At 47.4% G+C, this 23,538-nt stretch overlaps 1 protein-coding gene across 6 annotated transcripts in view; it reads left to right on the top strand.

The window, feature by feature from the left end:
• The first annotated feature begins 3,032 nt into the window (after nt 1-3,032).
• Nucleotides 3,033-23,538, top strand: part of MECOM (MDS1 and EVI1 complex locus) — a 333,582-nt gene continuing 313,076 nt past the window's right edge. For 3 of the 6 annotated variants that reach the window (XM_051781691.1, XM_051781689.1, XM_051781690.1), the window contains exon 1: nt 3,034-3,225. In XM_051781691.1, coding sequence (XP_051637651.1) covers nt 3,189-3,225 — 37 coding nt within the window. In that variant the 5' untranslated portion in view covers nt 3,034-3,188. Of the gene's footprint in view, nt 3,226-23,538 lie in introns of all 6 variants that reach the window. The other 3 variants (XM_051781688.1, XM_051781694.1, XM_051781695.1) reach the window with 3 other exon arrangements.

Raw genomic sequence — 23,538 nt, 5'->3', positions numbered from 1 at the left:
TTTGCCTAAGGCTCTCTTTTCACTTTTACTCCCGCACGACAGCTCCAAGTATACAGGATCTTTATTTTTGATTTTTAACCCCTAAATAGCTCCCCGAAAACAATGCGTTGGTGAAAAGAAGGAGGGAAATCAGCCGGCGGCTCGGCGCTGCCCCAGCCCTGCCGCGCTCTCCCGGGGCGGGTTTGGGGAGGGAGAGCCTCCCTCCCCTGCTCTCCTGTGGACTGAGAATTCGGATTTAAACAACCAGACAAGCTATTAATTTACCCATGCTACCCAGGGTCCTGAACCCAATTAATTTCTAATAATTACAGCCCAAGGGGGCTGGAGAGATCCCTCTGCCTCTTTCTAGCCTTGCCACTTCGCGGCACCGAGGTCAGCATATAATAATAAAGTGTATATTTTGAAAGTGATCAGCAGAACAGTGAGTTATTGCAATGAATGAAAATTGTTTCCATTTTGGCTAATTGAGCCCGTGGCTGAAAGCTGGAGTTCTGAGACTAAATAAAGAGGACTGTTTCATTTCGACATGGACTGGAAATCCCTGCATAGCTTTTCGGTCACCCAGCAAGAAGCTTAATTTCTTAACAGCAAACCTGAAATCAAGCGTTGGGTAAACAGTATTAATAATTGCATTACAATGATTAAATTAATCTTACTGGTAGCTAGGAGAATATAGATTGAGATTGAATAACACGATGTAAAGTTCACTGCACAAAGACAATAGCACAACAAATACCTCGATGAAGAATTCCAACTTTTCTCCAAGTAGGCTGCGGGGCTTGTTCAATTATAATGTAAGGAAGAGAAAATTTCCTGTTACGGGGAATGCACTGAAACCTGTGTGTGAGGGGGTACCTTTGGTCTCCCAGCCTGTGTTAGAAATAGATTTAATTCCACTCCTCCACCTAGGAAAAAAAAAAAAATACAACCCCAAATTTAAATCTGTGTTTCTGGCCGTGGGTCTGCTGAAAACGATCCCGCATCCCCGCGGCCGGTTGCTTCCCACCGGGAAGGGAGCGGAGGTTACCGGCGCGGAGAAGCTTCCCCGCACGAACGAAACGGAATTCCCGGGGGGCTGCCCGGGACCTTTCGGGGAGGGGGGCGAACCTGATGGGGCCGAGACGGGTGACCCCGAGGGCCGGCGTGCGGGCGGGGGGGCGGGCGGGGGGCGTCCCGGGACCGCGGCCGGTGCCCCGGGAGGGCGGCGCGGCACCTGCCGGGCTCCCGGGGCCGCTGGGACGGCGGGCAGGTGGCGGTGACAGCGGGGCACGGCCGGGGTCAGGGCTGCCAACCCGGGAAACCCGCATCTGCAACCCCGGCCCGGCCGCGGGGCTCGGCCGCCGGCGCGGGAGCGGGTCCCCGGTGCGGGGAAGGACGCGCATCTCTGCCCGGGCGGAGGCTTTGGGGGGTCTCTGTTTGAACCGCGGGAGGGGGGCGTGTGAGAAGCGCAGGGAGTTTTGCAAAGTTCACGGGCGTTTTCATTTGTCCCGAGTGAACCGGCGCCGCAGGTCGGTGCGGAGGGGGGTGATCTGGGGACATCCCGGTGCAGCCCCGCAAGGAGAGGCGCTGCCTGCGAGCGAGGTCTGAGGTCGGGTTGTGCCGGGACCCTGAGGGTGGTGTCAGGACCCTCAGGGCAGTCCTGGCCCCCGACCCTGCCCCACACATCCCCCTCGCAGCCCGCGGCCGCTCCCCGAGCCTGCCGGGGCAGAGGGGCCCAGCTCCGCCCGGGACAGCCCAGACTGGGCACCTCGAAGGGCCAGGGGAGGCAGCCCCCTGCCCTTCTGCCCCTCCTGCCCCTCCTTCTCAGTGGGCGTTGGGTGCACCCCTGCCCGGCTGCGGGGGGATGTGTGGTGGGCACACGGTCCTAAAAACTATACTAAACCTAAGTCACAAATTAAAAATAACGACGGGCACCAAGGACGGCTCCGCAGAGCGGGTTCAAGCCCTTGCGCCCGTCTGACGGGCGTTCGGGGCAGCACTGTGGGATCCGCGGTGCCCCCGCCCCACGCCGGGGGCTGTCACAGGTGGGGTGGGGGGGCTCGGGCCGGGAGGGGGGGGCTCCACGGGCGACCCCGATCCGCGGCACCGGCAGCCGGGGCGGCGGGGGTGGGGGATTGAAGGGGGAAGGGGCGATGCTGAGGATTTTATTAAAACAAAAAGTTGAGCAGCGTGTATGTACTGGCGCAGCCTCGAGTCCGAAAGATTGTAATTTTCTTTTATGGCGTCTGGCAGGATTTGCAACAGATATTAATGGGAACATAAATAGCGCATGGAAGGTATTGAACAAAACTGTTTAATGCAAGGAGGTTGTACCAGGGGAAAATCTATACGTAGTTTGGATTGATTCATACCTCGGACACAGCCATCCCCTAAAGGAGTTCCCAATTTCTGCGCGCTCCCTCTTTGATTGACAAACCTTGTAATTAAAACAGATTAGAGCGGTCGGTGTTACTGTTTTTAAAACGCTTTTTTTCTGCCCAACTGGTGGTGGCTGAGCCGAGTTCAAGGTGGCGAAAAAGTGTGCGCGCTGGGAACGTGTACGATTTCATGGTACGCATACATAATAAAACATGTAATCAAATTATATCTCCCTGCCTATATATACGGAGAGATCTACGGTAATTGCTGCCAGGTGAGAATAAACTATTTAAACGTTGCGAAGACGCCAGAACAGTATTAATATCCCATTAAAAAAAAAAAAAAAAAAAAGGCAGGGAAAAAAAAAAAAAAAGGCGTCACTTTTCCCCCCCCTCCAGCCCCTGCCCGACGGGATCGCGGGTCTCCCCCGCCGTGACCCCTCGCGGGTGCGCGGGCGGCGGAGCGGCTGCCCCGCGGCCGCGGTGGCGCAGCCCGGCGGCCGCTACCCGCCTCGTCCCGGCCCGTCCCGGCCCCGGTGCCGGCTGTCAGGGTCCCCACCGGCGGTGATGGATCGCTGCAAACTTTTTTTTGGCGGCGCTGAAATGTTGAAGAGCGGGGGGGAGCCGCCCGTGCGCATGTGCGAAGGTGTCCAAACTGACAATGCTGGAGAGATAGCGAGCCGGGATTGAGAGAAAGGGAGAGTGTGTGTGCGGGAGAGGGAGAGGAGAGAGGGAGAGGGGGAGCGAAAAAGGAGGAAAAGCTCCGGGAGGAAAAAAAAAAAAAGAGCCCCCCCCCAACCCCACGCCAGCATCGGCCGCGGGACTGGCAGCATGCGATCCAAGGGCAGGGCGAGGAAGCTGGCCGCAAGTAGGTGCAATACCCCTTTCTCTTGGCTTTTCACCCTCCCCTCTCTGCCATGTTGCATAGATATGTCTGGTGCGCCGCGGAGCTCGCCGGCAACCTGCAGCATCCCCTCCGCGCCGCCCGGCCCGGCTCGGCTCGGCCCGGCCCGGCACGGCGGGCGGCGGCGGGACCGGGGCGGGGGGTGCGGCGGCCGGAGCCGGGCCGGGGGCTGCGGGCGGGAGGTGGGGAAGGAGTTGAGGAAAAGTTCAGTGGCGAGCGCTGGAAGTTGCTGCTGCTGCTGCCGCCGGGGGCTGGAGGGGGGGGGGGTGTCGGGGAAGGGGGGGTGCGAGAGGCTCCGGGCCCTATAGTGGGCGCTGTGGGCTGTCGCAGGGCCGGGGGCCGTGCGGGGGGAGGGCGGTGAGTGCGTGTGCGGGTGCGCGGAGGGGCAGCGGCAGCTCCGCGGGGGAGGCTGGCGAGCCGCGGGCGCAGGTAGCCGGTGCGGAGCTACCGGAGACCCCCCCGCCCCGCTCATCCGCGGGCTTGTGCCAAAATCCGGCTCCCCGCGCCCCGCGGAGCCGCGCGTGGGGCGTGCGGGGCAGCGCGGTGCGGGCGGGGCCGCGGGAGCCGCCCCGCGTGGCCGGGATGCCCCGCGCGGTTTTGGGGGGGGACACGGCGGGGCCGCCGGGCAGCGCGGAGCGGTTCCCAGCCCGCTGGAGTCACCCGCTAAAAGTTGATGTAAATGTTGTAATTTCAGGCGCTTTTCCAGCACTTTTTTATACAGTTTGGCCGCCCGAAGGTCTGTGTTCCGCGAGGCGAGGGCTCGGCCGTCCACACGCAAAGCCCGACTTACTTAATTATTTGTCTTACGCTCACCCCATCTGTTTCTCCTTTATGATAGGGATCTCTGCGTTTAACTGCTGCAATGTTGGGGCTCTATCTTTTTTTTTCTTTTTTTTCTCTTTTTTTTTTAAAAAAAAAAAAAAGAGGGATTCAACAACAAAACTTCACCAGCTTTCGCGTCCTATTTTAAAAGCAACTGATGTCTTTATTTTCTCTGACACATCTGGGCAAGTTTCATTTGATATCCATGGCGATGGCAACTCACATTCTCGAGTGAAAAGAAAACGGGCAGGCGAAAAAAAAAAGTGAGATGAAATGTTGCATAAGTTGCGTGACGTAAAAAGCAGATGCATATTTACTCTTTATTTGTGAAAGGGAAAAAAATAGAGGAGCGTGGAAAAGGGGAAGCAAAAGATGTCTCTGGATCATCATCAGCTTTTCTGTGAACCTGAACAACTGCAGCAACCTGCGTTTGATTAGGGTGATTTTAAAGTGGATAATCCAGCGCCCTCGGTTTGAAAACAAATATATTGTTAAATCTCTAGGTTGCCATTCTTGCTTTGGAGATAACTATGGAAAAAGAAAAGCTCACGTCCCCCACAAAATCCGTCAGGTTTCCTTGTCTCTCCCTTGCTTTGCTCTCTGCGCAGCGATGCAGGGCTCCTGCTGCTGCTCCTACTCCGGCTCTGAGTCCGGCTCCGCGGGCGAGATCCGATCGACTGCAAAGTTTGTGCGCCTTGGCTTTCGCAGCAGTAGCAGCAGCACTTTCCCCCCCCAAAAGACAGATGCGTTGCATTAAGTAATCCTTCGGTTGCAATCGACTCATAAAGGAAATCATATTTAAAAAGCCGGGATTTCTTTCTTTTTTGTGTTCCGAAAAGCTGCTTCTTTCCCCCCCGAAGAGCGTCTCAGTTTCATGGCAAGTGGAAGGAGGGCTGGAGGCGACCCCTGTAATTTAGTCGTTCGAGAGGAAAAGTTTTTAGCTTTTCGTTTCTTTCTGTCTGAGTTAGGAATAGAAAATATTTTGTAGCCTTCACCCTCTTACGTGGAAAAAGGTACAGATCAGGATCGAGCGCGCTTCTTGTATTATTTCACTTTTACTGCTTCGCGCGTGAAACAAAAATTGCCCCCGTTGCGTGACTGTCGCCAATACCCAGGAAAGCTTTTCCCTCCTAATTAATGGAGAACAGCTTAAGAGCATTTTCTTGACCTCAGTGTAAAATCGCTAAAAAAATAATTTTGAAGCTTTGCCCCCCCCCCCCCCAAAAAAAAAGTAAAAAAGAAAAATAATTCAGAAGAAAGAAAAAGAGCCACGCGGGGAATAGCTAGTGAATTTTTTAAATGGCCAGCTGTAAAAATAAGGGCAAACACACGGTCGAGTCTGTCTCCCCGCCACGCTCTCGGGAGGCAGGCGGTGAGGAGCGGGGTGCGGGGAGCGGTGCGGGGCGCGGGCCCGGGGGGTGCGGGCCCGGCCTCCCCCAGCCGCGCTGCACCTGCGCGGGCATCCCCGGCCCTCGGGGCAGCTGCTTTTCCACTCGGGTGGGTTTGTGCCCTCCTGGTGAAACCGTATCCCCGAATAACCCCCGCCCCAGCACGGGACGCCGCAGCCCTGCAGCCGGCCAGGGGTAGCCCCAGCCACCCAGTAGCCTCATAAAGAGACAGAAGGTGATCAGATTAGGGGAACACACGTGAATAAGGAGGCACTTGTTACTTTTACACTTTATCACCACTTTTTTACAGGCAATTTAGTGCAGCCAAGGTAGATCCAGATCCCTCTAACCATCTGAGATAGTAAAATAACACTTTCCTAAGTTTCAGCAGGTTTTCCTGCGCCTGTAATTTGCCTCAGTCTAGTACTTAAAAGGCTTGATTGAAAAACAGAGCCGGCAAGTTTATTTGCCTGTTTAAGACTCTGTCCGGGAATTTGTTTTCGAGCAGGGAGACGTTTGCCGTGTCCCGGCTCCCGGCCCTCTCGGCGAGGCTGTTTATTTGCCATCGCTTTACCATCACTTCCCACTCCGGGCTCCTGGACCGCCGGGGGGAGTCGGTGCCGGTGTCCCCGGTCCCTCTCACACCGCCCCGCCCGGCCCAGCCCGGCCCGGCCCCGCCGCTGCTGTTGCCGGTCGGCACCGCCCCGGCACCGGGCTCGGCTCGGATGGGCTGGCTCGGCTCGGCTCGGCTCGGCACTGCCCGGCCCGGCGGCAGCCCCGGCGCTGTCCCCGGGTGGCTCCTGCGCGGCGGGTGCGGGCACGGGAGGCTGCGGGGACTGGCCAGACAATCCCATTATATGCCGGGCACATTTTTCACCAGGCGCTTCATTAACCCTTTTCAGGGCACAGAGTGTGCGTGTGGCTTTTCGCTCCCGCTTTCTGCCCTTCCTTCTCTCCTCCTCTCTCTTTCTTTACTTCTCTCATTTCTGTCCCTTTTTCTTTTTCTCTCCTTCTTTCTCTTTTTCTCTTTCTCTTTTTCCCTTTTTCTTTTCTTTTCTTTTCTTTTCTTTTCTTTTCTTTTCTTTTCTTTTCTTTTCTTTTCTTTTCTTTTCTTTTCTTTTCTTTTCTTTTCTTTTCTTTTCTTTTCTTTTCTTTTCTTTTCTTTTCTTTTCTTTTCTTTTCTTTTCTTTTCTTTTCTTTTTTCTCCTCCTCTTCTCCTTCCTTTTCTTCCCTTTCCTCTCTCCCTACTTTCTGTCTTTCTCCCACTGTCTCTTACTCAGGGCCAGCTGAATTTGGGATCAACTTTGTTGTGCTGCAGTAGGTGACGCCGCGCAGAGCTGAGCCCAGGGCTGAGCTCTGCTGTGCCTCCTGGCTGCTCCCCGGCCACACCGGGGTGCTGGGCAGAGAAGGGACACAAAGGAAAAAGACGGTCCGAAAAGGAGAGCTCGTTATTAATACAGCCCTGCTTGTAAATGAAAAATGTAACCCTTGTTAATTAACGCTGTTTACATGGGGTACAAGAAACTTAAGAAATGTTTCTACAAAGGGGAAGGAACTGTTTACAAAACTCTTTCAAAAGTGTGACATATTGCTGCAGTTCCAGCACTAAAAAGCCAAACACACTTACACGCCTTTGAAGTTGGCTGGCTGAGGCAACATTATTTGACTCGGATTCAGATATTGCTTGTGGGTATAACTAATGGCTTTTACCTAGTTAGTGGGCTGGGAGGGGCGAGGGCCTGGGCGCCGTGGCCATTGGGTCCCTCTGGAGAGCCGGGGCTGGCTCCCTGCCAGCTCTGTACAATGTCAACATTGAATATTTGAATTCCCAGACTCTATTTAACAACTTTCTAAATAAATAAACTCATTGTGTGTCTGTGTTTAAAATTATTTCACCTCTTTCATGAAAGCTACAGCATCTTATTACACCGGCCTCTCAGGCTGCTTTTCCCCCTTTTCTTTCCAAACAAACACAAACGGAGCTGAGCACGGGTGGGTTTTTTTTTACTGTCTCATATCTCCCATTCTCACTTTCTGTCTCAGGAAGCACGAGTGGAAGCTGCTCGGACATCCCACCACGTCCTTAGTGGGACAGCTCTGTGCACCCTGTTATCTAATCACAACTAAAACCAAAGCCAGGTTCACCAAGTCAGTTAAATATTAATCATTTCTAAAAGGAGGCCCATGTGAGTGCCATTGCTGCAGCAGTGCCCTGTACATACTCAATCATTTTGGCTGCCATACCCTAGGCGGGCTCCAGGGACAGCTTTCATTGTTGTTGCCATAAATGGCTATTAGTGTTCATATTCACCTATTCACCTACTTATTTAAGTGCACATAAGTGTGGATGTGGCTGTGCTTGCTGGATATGTGGGCATACGTGTGTGTTCATAACATACTTTTCTGTTTATGTCACAGAGATATATGTGTGTGTGTATATATATATAATTCCTATATCTATGTGTGCACATACAGAAAGAAAGGCAGGTAAATCCATTTGATATTTGTAGTTGCAATTAATGTATGTACGGTGCATGGACTGATGTGCACGGGCTCCTCGGGTGCTTGTAGTCCTGGCACCAATATCTGTACATCCACACAGACTCTGAAATGTTCTGGATGCATATAGGAAACACAGGGTGGAGATACAGCAACCTGTATATATAAATATGAATATATTGCAGAGATATGTTGTTCCCTGGGATGCCTCCCAAATGCACTAATTGTGCGCTTCCATGGTGGGAGTATTCATTGTAAAATATTTATTGGCTTCACTTGTAAGCCGAGGTGTGTGGACAGAGAAGGTATTTGTGGCAGGGAGCACAGCTCCCTGATAAAACTGTCTGAGTTGCTGAAGGAGAAAGTGGGATGAATTTTCTGCCAGGACAGGTATGTGGTGGATGAAAGGAAAGTGTTGCTGGTTGCTCCAGCCCAGGGTAGATGAAGAAAGGGCAGTGGGGAAGCAGATGGAGTTTTATAAATCTCAGCTAATGAAACCTTGTCCACAGAAATTGCCTTGCTTTGTAGTAAACCACTCTTTAAACAAATGTACTTTAGCTTTGGAAGGGCTTGTACAGACACTTAGGTTTCCAACCAAGAATTCATAATATTTGTTTATTTAAAATTTAACTAGGTTTGCTGTCATTTTTGGAGCAAGTCGGTGTTCTTTTGCTGTAATTTAATACAATCAGTTTTACATCATTTCAGTTTAGTTAGGCAAGGAGTGGCTTATGAAGAGCAGAAAGAGGTTTAATCCCACATGGTTTTCAAACTAGCAGATGCAAGTGCCATGTTATTCAGTAGGCAGAGCTAGAACTGGACAAATGCAGATTAGAAATACAGTTTAAAATTTAAGTAGTGAAGGTATTTAACCAGTAAAACAATTTACTGAGACCTGGGTGGATTTCAGCATCACTGGAATTCCTTTGTCTTAATTAAGCTTGGCTGTTTTTCTAAAAAGATATGAGCTAATCCAAACAGGAATTAATTTAGGGAATTCCTGTAGCCTGTGTTGTACAGGAGGGCAGACCAGACCCCTCTTCCTGGTTTTATAATCTATGCACCTAGTTAAAGCAGTGCCGTTTCATATGGAGACATAAGCTCAAGGCTGGGATCACAGGAATGCACTTAAAAACTAAATGGCCATTAAAAAAACCCGAGCTCGACTCAGACAACGCAGAACCAACGTCTGGCTCAAGGTCTTTTCCATCCTTAGCACTGCTGACCTGGATCACAGGCTTCCTCAGAGCCGTGCTGGGCTCAGGAGTGCCTGTCCATGGGTTTGAGGGCAAAGGCAATGATGGGTTTAACAAAGATGGGAAGAAGGAATAGGGTGAAAGTGCTGAGGTTTGGATACAAAGAAGGGGATCTGGGGTCACAGGTTTGATCACTGCTCTGTGAGGGGTTTCCAGTGGGTTCCTGCCATGTGCAACTGGTCACTGCTGCAGTTCTAAACACCCAGAGCAGGAACCAGGTAAGACCAGTATAGATCATGATATGGACTAATGAGCGCCAGGAAGCACCTCCAGGCCCCCCATTGCTGCAGGGGCTTTTGGGGGGGGTGTTTGCTGGCAGATAAATGGCAAGGTGGGAAAGGGGATGGAGATGCTAAGGAGCAGTGGATGTTGTTGTCCCAGGACTCTATTTCTTTGCATTGCCATCTAAAGTAAAAACCTCAAAATGCTCAGGGTGCAAAGCAACCCTGCCTGATCATTCACTGACTTTATGTTCCCTCCCTTTTGTTTGCATTTCCAGGCTATGCTGAGGCATTGCCTTCTCCAGTGCTGCTGGAAGAAAGGGCAGCCACGGATACGTGTGGGAGGAGGGAAGCTAGTCTGCAGTGAATATTGTATTTGGTGCTAAATATGTAACAAAGAGAAAGAAACGTGAGTTAATCCAGCAATAAGAGTTGGGAAGTGAAATACAATTCATTTTATTTCAGGGTTTAATACCGTGGCCTGTTTCAGTGCAGCATTATCTTTTAAAGTAGGATATACACAACGACATGACCCCCACTACCTTAAGGGAGTGTCAAAGTTTGATCTCCGAATAAAGGAAATTCAGAGTTAAGGCTGAAATGTACCACATGGCCTCCAAGTCCCAGGAACAACAGGAGGCAAGGAAGTACCTAAAGCTGTGGGCTGCACTTTAAAATGAGTCCAGCAGCTACCAAGCTGCCAGTGCTCGTTGCAGATACGCAGCACGGTTTGAGCTGGGATTTGTGTTGACTAGAGAGAGCCTGGCTCAACAAGATCTGAGATGATCTTGAGTCTTTTTGGAAATCTTGGCTGATCTGTGATGAGCATGTGAGTTTTACGGTGGAAGGATTACAGGTCTGGGCTTAATTTATGCAACAAAAACACTGTCTCCTTTGACACCAATAGCTTTTGTTTAGAAAATCTTATATTGGAGCAAAATTTCGGTTCAGGAAAGAAATATACCCAAGTTACAGCTTTATTCATTTTCTGAAGAATTGCTTATATGTCTGAATGGGTGCACTACATTTTAGCCCTGTTTAAGCTCCAAACTAAATTTAAATTGCCTGTAAAATAATCCGCAGAATGGAAACTGCCACACAACCGTAGCCCTTGCTCCCTGACCCAAACCCATATTCCATTGCAAAGCACTGCACTGCTCTGTTCCGTGATTACAGTAAGTTAGAAACCAGAAGAGCAAGACTTCTATGAATAGGTTATTTTTGGCAATTGCATCACCAATTATGTATAAAATTTCAAAAAATATGAGTTCTGCCAGTTTGATCTCTGAGAGGGATACAGAAAATGAAAGCTTTGAGACTGCTGTAACATCATACTATTTTGTCTATTAGATATCATTAGATTACCAGAATACTGAGACCTTCATATCAACCAGTCTAACAAAAATTTCCCAGGTGGTTTAAATTAAAAAATTAGCCATAAATATATTTTGTATAATGCAATTTATTATGGATGTTTATTGTGTGCAGTGGGAAAATGTTTGGTTTCGGATGATCTTACCGTATAACATGTGCCCTACTGAAACTGTTTATACTGTGGCAGGCTGTAAAAGCTCCAGTCTAATTCCAAGACCGGCTGGGCTACATGCTCTAAAAGCCACAGGAAGGCAGAGCCTGTCCCCTGTAAAGCCAAAGGGGCAACAGCATCTTGTATGGGACATGTGCAACAAAAATCTTGGCAGTGGGGAGAGAGCTGAATGGCAGAGAAGACTGGAGGATAGTTCAGGGCATGTTTATTAGGGAAAAGGGGATAAAAATGGTACCAGCTTGCAGCAGGTCCTGTTATACTGGGGTGGGAGGCTCACCTGTGTCTAAGAGGTGTTTTGCCTCCTACATTCCATGTTTTATCAAGCCTCCTCTTGTTTCAGCTGGGTTTGGAGAGTGGGCCTCTGTACTGATGCCCACCCATGACTCCAGAGTTGCCCTTCTGCAGCAGAGAGAGGGGACTAACGTGGGCTTAGAGACCTTGGGGTCCCTGTAGTGAACACATCTGCACTCTGCTGGGATGCTGCAGCAGGGAGCTGACGGCTTCAGGAAGAGATCTCCCGCCTCCTCTCCTGTTCTTTTGCACAAAGTCCTCACGCTGGCAAGGGTGAAATCATTCCTCAGTTTAAAAAAAAGCAAACCCTCAAAAACTTCCCCCCCCCCGCCCCAAGCTCCTTCACACGTGTATTAACACCAAACTGGCAAAGCCAATGGAAAAGGATTTTGCGTTTTGGCAGCAGAGCTGCCTCAGAGCTCACTGCGGGCCTTATCCCAAACCCACTGGAGCTGAAGGAGCTTGTACCGACTTCAACGGGCTTTGGATTGGGTCTGGCCAGGAAGAATCTGCTTCTCTTCATCCTCGGGGGCTGGGGGGTTATCAGCAGCTTTTGCTCCACGGTGAGCCCCAACATGCGATGCTGTAACAGATACCTGGATTTACATCAGTGTAAGTGAATTAGGTTGGCCCTATAATCTGACCTCATTTCAGAGTCATTTTAGCCATTACAATGAAACATGAACGCTGCTGATGGGGGGATTGCAGTGACTTTGAGTACTTGTTTCCCACCATACCCTGCCTGTTCCCCCTGCTCTCCCTCTCTCCTGTGGGTTGAGGACTTCTGGGGGCACTTGGGGGATGCAGGAGGGGGTCCAACACCCCTGGCTTGCGCTGCAGGGCTCCACATCCCAAAGGCTGTGGTTCTCCAAATAGCCTGAGTTTGTACCTTCTGAACAAATAGCTTTGCTGCTGAAATACCTGGTGCCTCTAGTAAGTGCTGCATTTATTACCTCCCGATTTCATCTCAGACAAACAGAAGGTATGAGAGGGACAAGCACTGACCGCTGGAAAAAAATCACCCCAAGCATGTCTAAAGCACAGCTCGAGTCACTGGTGGTGCCCATATTTTTGATTTAAAAACCATTTAACATTTCCAACGTTTGACAGAAATGATTAACCTTCCCTTCTTGAAAACTCTTTGTGATTTGAACTTACTGTGTCAGATTTTATTTACTTGCACCTTGGTGAGGAATTAAGCAATGCTTTTGGTGAGTTTTAATCTTTCCCATTCTCTTTGTGGCTCTCTATAAAGGAAGAAAAGGAAATATGTTGTTTGAAATAATTTTGAAGTGATGTTTCTATTTTACTTTTTTTAGGCTCTTGATGTATTTTTGGCTGCAGGGACTGGCATGGAGCAGTGGTCTAAGAATACATAACGTGGAAAAGCAAAGGGATGTCAGCTGTGTCTGAGTTAACAACATGGCTCTATACTTTTGCTGGTTTGTTGTTACTGTGTCATGATAATGATAATTTACAGCCATAATGAAAACTTGTTAATTGTAAAAGATAAACAGTATGAGATATTTGTCCTGATTCTTTCAGTTTGTATGGTAAGCAATGTTTCAGTAGTCACTGGCTGGCTGTGTAAGTGCTATTAAGCAGTTATGCTCTGACTGAATAATTACTGTCCAGGAGTCTGGGCTTCCTGATAAAGCCAAGGTAACTAAGAAATGAAGAAATGATACACTATGTCACTCCAGACGATGCAGATCAGAGAGGTCTGAGGGAATAAACCTGTGCAGTATCTTTCATATCAGTGACCAGGCTCAGAATGAAAGGAAAATTGAAATGATCTGTACTGACCCAATGCCCTGAGTGAAAACTGAACTGAAACTGAGCCAGAAGGGGTGGTACAGAGTCAGACCCAGGATGGGATGCAGCAAAACTTCCCAGCTGGGGCCTTCACCACGCACCAAGCTGAAGGATCAGCCACAGACCAAACATGGGAGATTTATTTCCATTCTGACATTATTATTTATTATGACTTGAATTAAAACAGCAACCACAGAACGCAGCCAGGACTGGATGCCTGTTGTGCCGAGCTCTGTGCAAACACGGGCAGCCCTCACAGAGCTTAGGCCTTGAGAAATGCAGATTAAACCTCGGGCCTGCTGCCCTACATGAGCAATTACAGCATCATTGGAGGCAGTAATAAAATCCCAAGGAGAAATGGATGCTTTAAGGAAAATCCATGGAGTCGGGACTGCGGAGTGCTAGGCTTTCCACTTGCACATGGGTGGACGTGCTTCAGCTTTAATCCCATCAGACCTTTCCCCCTGCAAGGAAATGGCCCTTCTGGCTCCCTCTTAGCCGACCCTATTATTTTTGGCCATGTCCATTAATCTTGGGTGATCAAGCTGCATTAAGCTGTGAGTGTCCTTGCAGCATCACCTGCTTGCTTTCAAAGAAAATAGCTCTGAGATTCCCAGGGAAGGAAGAAGGCAACACGGGCAGGTAATCCAGCCCTATAAAATCCCCGGGTTGTGGTTCCAGCCCGCTTTCCACGCGGGCGCTGAGAGAGGGACCTGAGCAGTGTGGCTGGCAAGTGCCAGCAACCAGAAAGTCCCTCAAGCCTATAAGGTTTATTAAGGTTCTTTTTAAGTCTGTGCCAACAAAAAGGGTCCACACAAGCTCCAAGCGAGGCTTCATAAGCTCAGTTTTATGTTCGGATAATTTGGAGCCAAACCGTCACGGAGTTCACATAGCGAAATACCCCACGGAGCATCGCAAACTGCGAAGGAAATATATTGAGGAAAGGGAGGACTGATAATTTTATGGTTTTCCTCGAAGTTAAGCAGTAAAATGGGCTTTATTTAGCAACTTCCTAACTTCTGATTGCAATTCTGTTACCAGGGTAAGGGTTTTACATGTAGCGTTTTGTAAATAGGGAGAAATGTTAGAAGCCAAGGTGCTACAGCTTTGTGCACAGCGTTTGGACCGGTTGTGGGAAGCAGTGCCACACACTCCTGGTTCCCAAAATGTTTGACTTTTGGATCAGACCCCTGGTCAGGACATGGCAGCAACAATCAGCTCTGCTGTGGAAAGCTGAACATTGAGCTCAGCATGGCTGGGTAGCCCTTGGAAGGAATAATCCTTTAAAGAGAAAGGAATAGCTTGACCCGGGTTCAGGAATGAGAAACATACACTTAATTTTGGAGTGTGAAGCATTTCTAATTTGAAATACATTGAAGAGCCTTGATTTTTACAGGTGAGCTGATCGTCACAATCTCAAGGCTCATCTTCTAAAGCAGGCTATTAAAATCCCTTGTCCCTCAGCCTTTTGACCAAAATATATGTGTGTAAGACTAGGTCCAGAATTCCTCCGATGGAATTTATAAGATAAACCTCCATTATGTTTACTCCTCACACAAATAACTATTTTACACTTGGCATGGCTCATCTTTTAAAAATCTATTTTACAATGTAATAATTCACACCCACTTCTCTTTGGGAAGTCTGGGAAGTCATTTATAGATGGGAAGTTAAATGTGGCTGGGCATTAAAGGGAGTACTGCTGATACATGCAACAGCTCAAAATGTTGAGGGAAGTGGTTATGGATACGGGAGAAGATGCCATCTTGACCTTGGCGGTTTGTTTATTAGACACTAAATCACAGACATTTCTTCTTCCAGTTATAACTGGTCTGAGGACGCAGATATAACCTTAAAAACCCTTTCTGGGGTTTTAAACAGAATTTAGATCTCATCAGCGCTCAGGATTTATGCAGCTTGAATGAGAAAAGGGAATGCAGAGACCACTGTGGGAAAGGAAAAAAAAAGGTGAAAAAACTAGAGAAAAAACCCCTGAAATAGTCATTCCAATGGCTGTATTTCCTTTTCAAAAGGTTGCCCGTCCTGGTGACACAGAGCAGAGAGAATGAGAAAATATTTCATGTCTTTTTACCCACTTTGTTTATGCACCTTGTGCATACAACAGCCAGTAACCATCAAACTCAACCTCCTATATTCTCTGGAAGGGAGGGCTGTCTCTCACTGTCAGCAGCAAAGGTAGCACTGGAAATAAGGTGGAAGCGACCGGACAGTGGATCAGGGATGTTGGAGAAAGAGTACTGGGAGATGGGACGTGCCTGATGGATTGCTATCAGACCCCTGAGCAGAAATAATTCAGGAATATACATCTCTCTCTCTCTCTCTCTATATATATGTGCATGATCTCGGCAAGCTAACATGGCTAAATCACCTCTGTGCATCCTGACCTCCTGCTTAGTCTCTCGTTTCAGAGGCTCAGTGTGAATTTGGGTGCTGGGCTCACTCTTCAGGTCCACATATTTGCTTTGTGTTCGTGCTCTGCAGAAACAGCTCTGCGGGTCGGTGAGGATCCAGCTGAAGCCTGCGAGGGCTGGAGGGAGCAGTGTTGCTTTAGGCTCCCTGCCTGTGGAGTGACATATCAGAAGCAATAAGTCTGAGCCTGAGCTGATGTCTAACAGCATCGGAGAGCGGGCTGGAAGGCTGAACTTCTGCAAAAATGAAAGCAAGGAATTTAACAGCAGTAAAAAAGAGGTTAAGGAAAGAACAAAAAGGAAAGGAAATAAAAGTGATATGAATGGCTAGAAAAACAGCTATGTCCAAATATTAACCTCTGCTGCTGTATTTGGACACTGGACTGAGTTAATGGGAGTAGGCGGTGAATACATGTTTCGTTGGAAGAAGCTACTTAATTTCAGAAATTATCTGGATCATCTTGATACAGAAAATATATTAGGACAATATATTTTATGCACGTTCAAATCTGCCAATAGCTTGAAGACATATTCTGCAGGAGGTTAGCAAGAGAATATGTGTTTTGCTGGTGGGGTTTTCAGACAAACTCTTATGCTCTTGGAGCTTCTTATCCCTTTCTTCTCCAAGATATCTTTCCCCCAACCATCAGAGGAGCAGGAGCAGACAGACCTTTCCCCAGCCTGCTCAGCCATACCTCCTGTCAGCTGCAGGACACAGACAGACAGCACTGGCTTGAGGGTTTTTTTCCTCTTAGCATGATAAAGGAACAGCCCCAAAGCACAGGAGTTAAACTGGTGTCAAACTGGTGTGAGAGCAGAATCTGCTTTGGCCCCAGTGCAGCTCCGCTGGCTGTTCCTCCTGGGATGCGTCCAGGATGGGGAGAAAGCAGATACAGGGCAATCTTCACTTGTCAAGGTTTTTCTCTAGTCTCTAACACTTAGAAGTGGAAAATATTTTCGGTTCTTTAAAATAATGGTTTTTCTCTCCCTCTTGGATTTCTGGATGTCCCTGGGATTTGCGTTCTTCCAAGAGCATCATTTGTTTCACAGCAAAGAGTCACGGTGAGACAGCCTGGGCTTTAATTTCTGGGAATATCTTTATAGGCTTGTTTTCATGGCTATATAACAACATTATTTTATCTATCCATCTCTCAGTCCACTTCCTGATATACTGAATTATCAGGACTACCCATCAGTCACTCTTGTGTTTTCTAGCCCTCAGTGCCAGTATCAGTTTTTAGGATATTTTTCCAGTACTACAGCTATGCTGATCTTGGTGACTATTACAAAAATTATATAATATCTTTAAAAAACTCTGCTGAGATGTGCAACACCAGCTGAAAAGAAGCAAAAATTAGATTTGAATTATATAATTACTGGCTTCCTGAGTGTTCGAGTGAGGAAAGACAGTTGACCAAGTTACTTTTTTTTAAAAAAAAAAAAAAGCAGCGTGGAAGAGGAGGACATCTGCTTTTATAATTATGCACTAACAAGCTGTGACTGTGCCCCACCTAATGCTGTCCTCTGCAGCCTTTCAAGGCTGTCCAGCTGATTTCTTTCCATGATTGCATCAGGATTTCTCAGGTTTTCAGAGGCTCACGCAGTATGTTCGTGCACCTGACATGTCAGATGGCCTGAGATGTGGTGGGACATAGGGGTGGTGGGAGATACAGGGGTGAAGATCACTCAGTACAAAGAGAAAAGAAAGATTTTGAGGGTGTGTCCTACCTCTCCTGATCTTCACCTCCACACAGCTGTGCAGGGACCTGCTCAGCTGTGCCACATCACGGGGAAATTGGGCCCTCTGTTTTAGACTTGTTTGCGAGGTAGTTGGTGAGTTGGGAGGTTGGTTCTGTGTGGGACAGAAGAAAAGTTTCTTGCTGCTGAGTGTGCTGCTGTTCATCCTGTAGGACCTCATGGGAAGTGTTTTACACCCTGCTCCAGGTAAGGCTGTGTGTCTGTGGAGTCACCATCTCAGGTACCGCTCAGTTAGTGATAGTTTTGGGCCGGGGACTTTTGGGCTTTGGCAAACTGTCCTGGTGCTTCTTTGCTGCCTCAGTTTCCTCCAGCACTGCCTGCAGCTGAAGCTGGGGCTGTTTCTATCTCCTGGATGTAAATACATGCATTAACAACAGTCTCAAGGTGCCATCCTAGAATTGCTATCAGCAAAGTGCTATTCCTCCTGGAACTTGGGCAGAGGATACAAGAAATGGTCTGATGTTTCCTTGAGAAATACCTAATTTTCTTCTTCTCTTTTTTTTTTTTTTCAGTGAAGTTTTCACTTATTTAGTATTGTGTCTACTGGCACTGCTTTTTTTCAGTGTTGGTTACAAAGTCCCAAAGCAATAGGAGGAAGAGGTTTTTTCCTCCCCTGTGTGCTTTTTAGATCATATTGGAGATTAGCTCGGGGGAACGACAAACCACTCTGTTCCCAGCAGTCTCCCCATCCACAGCTAAAATGTTATGGGAGTAGGTGTTGGATACCATGTCTGGTTTTATTTCCTATTACAACCTTGAGTGCCAGCACTTCCGTTGTTTCTTCTTCCAGCCCTATGATTCTGCCATATTCTTTGTACTTTCCTTGATGTAGAGAAATACATATAAAAACCAGAAAACATAACTCCTGGCTGCAGGTTCAGATGACTATCATTCAGCAGCAGAAGTCAGTGTGTTTCTTCAGTTTCCTGCTGCCCTGGTCAGCACTGTGTGGGAAGGGAGGTGGGAGATGGTTTTGAGGGTGCTCAGAGAATGCTGGTCTCTTGAAAGCTCACAATGTGCTGTGTGTGGGGAGAGCTTTGCCTGTTTTGTTTGCAGTGGTGGAGGTGATGGAATAGCACCATCTCCCTCTGGTTTTGGTTAATAAGCAAGAAAAAATGTGCTAATCCTCTCAGAGTGTCTGATAAAACCAGCAGACAGGCTGTGCTGTCCCATGGAGGCTTTGCTGACCACAGCAAAGGGCAAGGTGTGTGCTGGAGGCTGTTGGTGTTGAGGAGCATCCTCTGGAGGGGACAGGAATTGCTGAAAGGCTCTCCAGCTTCTTGTGCTGCCCTTAGCACTGGGCCAGTGGGATTTCCCATGTCGGTGGTGGAGTTTCCCACATTTATGGGAACCACAGGCTTCCCAGAGCCAGCAGCCACCTCTGGTCTGAGCAATACCAGAAGCAGGAACCTGTTGATCCGTGCAGAGCACACTAGAGCCACAGAGTGGTAGGTGATAACTTTTGTTCCTGAGGCTTTGAAGATTTTTTTCTTTGACTTGTGGAAGGGGATTTTCACCTCTGATGCCCCAGGTGAGCAAGCTGGCATTGTTAGAGTATGGTTCCTTCACGTGTGTGTCACTGTGGGCTCTAGCACCTCTTAGATGGCTTATCTGTAGCTCGGGGTTCAGCAAGTGGTGCCCATTTTCTGGATCTGTGAGGTCTGTGAAAAACCTGGAAATATATTTCTGACCAGACTGAGGCATCATTTGCCATGTAAAACTGTAAATCTGTGTTTATCCAACGTTAACAGATGTAACATAAATGAGTTCCTGTGCTGTCTGCTGGTTCGCTAATGGCACTTGTTTATAAGTGCTTTATGTTAACAGCTATTTGATGGTGCCCATTAGTTTTTCCTAGGTTAATGTTATATAATAAAGTGAATGCTGGCCAAAAGCAATAGTAATACGATAAACAAAAAATCCAAATGCTGGGTGAGAAATGTAATGGAGCGAGGGCTGAACTCTGGTGGGAGTTTGGTTTAATCTAAAGGTTAAAAAATGTTATAATTTGGGTTTAAGTAAATTGGCTCTTTAGTCCCAGAGGTCTTGCTCTTGTACTTCTTGTGCCTCCAAAGCTTCCACTAATGCCGATGGGAGTCTTGGGCGCACAAGAAATGCGGGTTCAGGTACTAAAGTTACAGATTGGCTTGGACCAAAACCCCTAATCCAAATACCTCCGGCTTTTGAAAGCATTTGCCAATTGGATTTGAATCTGGACACAAACATTGTGGCTTGAGCTCATCTGAGCTCACTTACATCTGTGTAAATCTGTAGTATGGCCCTGATCCAGCAAAGCACGTAAATATGTGCCTAATTTGACTTCAAGGGGACTATTGTGCGCTTAAAGCTAAGCATGTGTTTAAGTGCTTTGCTGGACTGAAGTCCAAATACATGGGAGTCAATGAAATGACACCAACTAGTGCAGTGTAAGTGAGATCTGAAATGAACCAAAATGTTTGCATTTCTACCTGGAAATGAACACCCTGTTCACATCCTACATATCCTGCGTGTGCTTTGTGTTTTCATCCATCTGCACATAATGTGTTCTGTACAGTAACCTGTCCATTCAGTACAGTAAAAAAAGAAATATACTTTGAATTTTCCTGCTCTATTACTCATATTTCATGAAATGTGTTCTTATGCCAAGTGTCTGTTTATATATATTTATACATGTTGTTTCTTTATTGATATTGGCAAGATACAAGAAGAAAAGAAATATTTAACAGGTAAAAACTTGTAAACAGTTTTATCCCTCGCTTAAAACCTTTTTTTTTTTTTTAACGAGTTTACCTGACATGGTCAAATTACTTTAGCTTGGTTTTGGTTTTGCCAGTCTGACCAATATGAAAAGTATTTGTTGAAGATATAGGTTTGTTTTTAGCTGCAAATGCACACGTTAAACGTGTTTGCAATTAACTGACACGTGAACATGCCTTTATACTCAACTAACAAATGCCACTTTTGTACTTTAAATCCCATGTTTAGTGATTGCCACGCTACATAAAGCTGTCAGTGAATATTTTCACATGAATACATTAATACCAGTTAAAAGATTGTGAATTGCTTGTCGGCTGCTGCAGCTCATTGCAAAGAGAACACAAAAGGGTTAATTGAGCCCAGCCCTGCGAAGGTGGCAGAGGCATAGACTAGAATTGGGAATTAAACCCAAAACAAATACAACAAGAAATAGCCCTCGTGCCTGAGTATGACAACCACAATGCAGACATAAAGAGGTGTAAGCTGCAAACGTCTGTAGGTTATTAATGAGGTAATAGAAGCAAAATTAGGTATCAGCAGGGTTTGGCTCTGTTTGAATAAAACTGAGATCTTTTATCTCAGAATCTGCTAGGCAAGACTCATAAGCTGTGATTTGGTGGTCTAGGCTGTGCCCTTCTTGGTTATGGGAGTTGACTCATGCCATTTAATTCACCAGTGTTTTCCACTCAGGGCAAACAGATGTGGAATCTGATGCAGAGAAAGGTTGGCAGGGAAAAGGGAAAAGGTTTTCATGGCAGTTTATGAGCAAAAATGCTTTTGTGTGCCTACTTTCAAATCAAAAGAATATTTTGCACTTCAGCTTTGTGTGTCTGGAGAGCTGATACTCTTTTCTTGCAAAGCCAGTGTGGAGGGGCATGTAATGGCAGTGCTAAAACCTCTGTGTGTCCAGCTGACCCCTGCCCAGGCTGAGGTTGGTTCTCTGTTGATTTTGCCAGCTTCCCTCTGGATTCATTTCAGCCTAGATGAGAGCAAAGCATGGGCACAGACCTCTGATCAAGGCTCAGTATTTGTTCCCTTTAAGAGTAAACTTTTCTCCAAAATAACAGAAAAATACTTCTTTCCTGGCTCTTGGAGGACTTGAGAGCCAGAGATGCTGCTGATGCACTGCTTGGAGTGATCTGCCCTGTCTGAATCCCTCCTCAGCCCCACTGTCACTGAGTAAGTGACAAAACTCCCATTAACTTTAATGATGCAGAATCAACCCTAAATGGGTATGGTTTGTCTTTAAGAAAAATTACTAAAGGATTCAATTACACCATAAATATATTCAGTGGTTGTGAAGTGATTCTGGTGCATGTACAGCCAAACCCTGAATTCCTTCTCAAGTAAGTGTCTGGGTGAGGATTGATTACAAACCCTGCTCTAAGTTACACCCATATAACTCCCCCAGAGCTGATGGCATTCCTCCCTGCTTCCCTTGCATGGACAGTGCAGGGAGGCTGAGCCGCAGGGAGCCTGCCACATCCTGCTTCTGCTCTGCTTGGATGGGAGCTGGGAGGGATGGAGCCTGTCCCTGCGGATCTGCAAAGTCCTTGTGACCTGGAGCAGCACCTGTGGTGTGATGGAGGCTGCACCAAGGGTGCTTTTGGCCCTTCAGCCTTTGAAGAGCTCTGGAATGATGTAATCCCAACCCTGTAAGCCGCTGCGGGACCCTGGGGTTGAGAGATGCCCTATAAATCTCGGTCTCTGGGTTTTGTTACCTGCCTGCTCTGTTACATGAGTAATGACTTCAGGTAAAGAATGGGCACTGGAGCAACGGGTAATTAACAAAAACATCCTTCTGTGTTTTCTGCTCAGCTTCCGTGACTGGTGTTTTCAGAAGCTGGGCACATGTGATTTGTAGCCTCCCTCTTTCACCAACGCAGAGGCAGGGCTGGTTTGAAACCTGGCAATCCCTGAACACTTGCCCACTTTCCTGCCCTTTCATTTGATGCAGCCAGGGCTGGTTTTCCAGAGTCGCTGGTATCCGCCTTGACGTGACGTTTTCATGCTACAGTTAAGTTTTTTTTTCTGGAGCGTGGGTTGCTTTTGAGAGTGGCCTGGTGCAAGTGCATTAGCAAAGTGAGCCTGCTGTAAAATATTGCTGCATCCAGCTGTCCCGTCAATAGGTCAAGCTATTTGTCCGATCCAGACAGGGTGTCTAGTTCTCCTGGCAGCGTCCCTCGCTTTGGCATGGGAAAACCTGTTTTGTTTAGCACTAGGGAAACAATATGTATAAATAGTAATGCTTGAACCTAAACACTCCCGTTGTCTTTATGCACAGAGTGCTGTGTTACTGGTTATTTTATGATAGATTTTTTTTTTTCCTGCCCCCGAAGGATTCGAGTCCCAGCCTGCAGAATAGCTGCCGTTGAGTGGAAGCATTCCTGCTATTTTCCCCTCAATTCAGAGGAAGCAATGCACTTGTTGTGTTACCTTGGTGAATCGAAAGTGGTTTTCACTTCCCTTAATTAAGCCTGCTTTGGCTCTGGCCCCTCCAAGATGGAGAGTGGAGCGCACTCAGGAGCGCTGCCGCTGATTTGAATTCCTAAATTCCTCTCCTTGCAAACTTCAAAGGCAAGTATATTGCTCTGTCTAAGAGGCACCAATTATGTAAACCCTGGGCTATTCAGAATGTTCCATAATTATTTATGTTCAACGAAAGAGGTTTTAACCCAAACTAGACAGAAAACTGGCATTTCTCCAGTTATTAGATTCGATTGAAAAAGGTATTAAACAATGGGCAGGGTAACATGGTAGATTAGTGTCCCTTCATCTTCCTGACCTGGGCATGTGTCAGAGCTGTACTGAACTGACCAAAATTACTTTGATTTGATGGCCATTAAAGGTCAGGAGCAGAATGGGATCAGACATCTTAGTTGAGGCTGAAGTACAGAACATTATATATTGATAGTAATTAAGTTGTTTCATTTAATAAGCACCATCAGATTTAAAGGCATTGTTACAGTATCAAGGCTGGGAGGAGGAGACAGGCAGCTGTGATATGGGCTGGGGGAGAGAGGGAGAGAGAAAGGGTTCTGGAATGAGTGAAATGTGTCCCTGGAGTAATTTTTTATTTTATAAACTGAATGCAAACCTGATGGAGAACTATGGAAATGAGCAGTCATGCTGGATACATACACACACACTCTCTCAATATTCCTATACTGTGGGTAATGAAAAGTGCCTTCAGGGATGGGGTGGCCCTACCATTCATCAGTGCCATAGCCTTAAGTGGGTAATAACTAAGAGCTCCCATATCTAGTGTGTATATAAATTCTAGCTCCTCAGTATATTTGCTGCAGACTGTATTTAATTTATACAATTCCTTAGCTTTAAAGCTGTCAATTGATAACATTCAATCTGTGAGCCTGACTGATAAAAGGGAAGGGAAGAAGTATTCTCTAGTGACTAGAGCAGGAGAAGGGTGTAGGGGCCAAAGATGTGCATGAGCAGCAGTGGTCCCTCATGTGGGCTTTGCTGAGGCCAAAGAAT

Source organism: Manacus candei, unplaced genomic scaffold, assembly GCF_025592945.1.
Source record: "Manacus candei isolate 608988 ecotype Guabito, Panama unplaced genomic scaffold, ASM2559294v1 h1tg000015l, whole genome shotgun sequence".
NCBI classification, from domain to species: Eukaryota; Metazoa; Chordata; class Aves; order Passeriformes; family Pipridae; genus Manacus; species Manacus candei.
The sequence above is the reverse complement of the archived record's forward strand: the minus strand, read 5'-3'. Positions and strand labels throughout refer to the sequence as shown.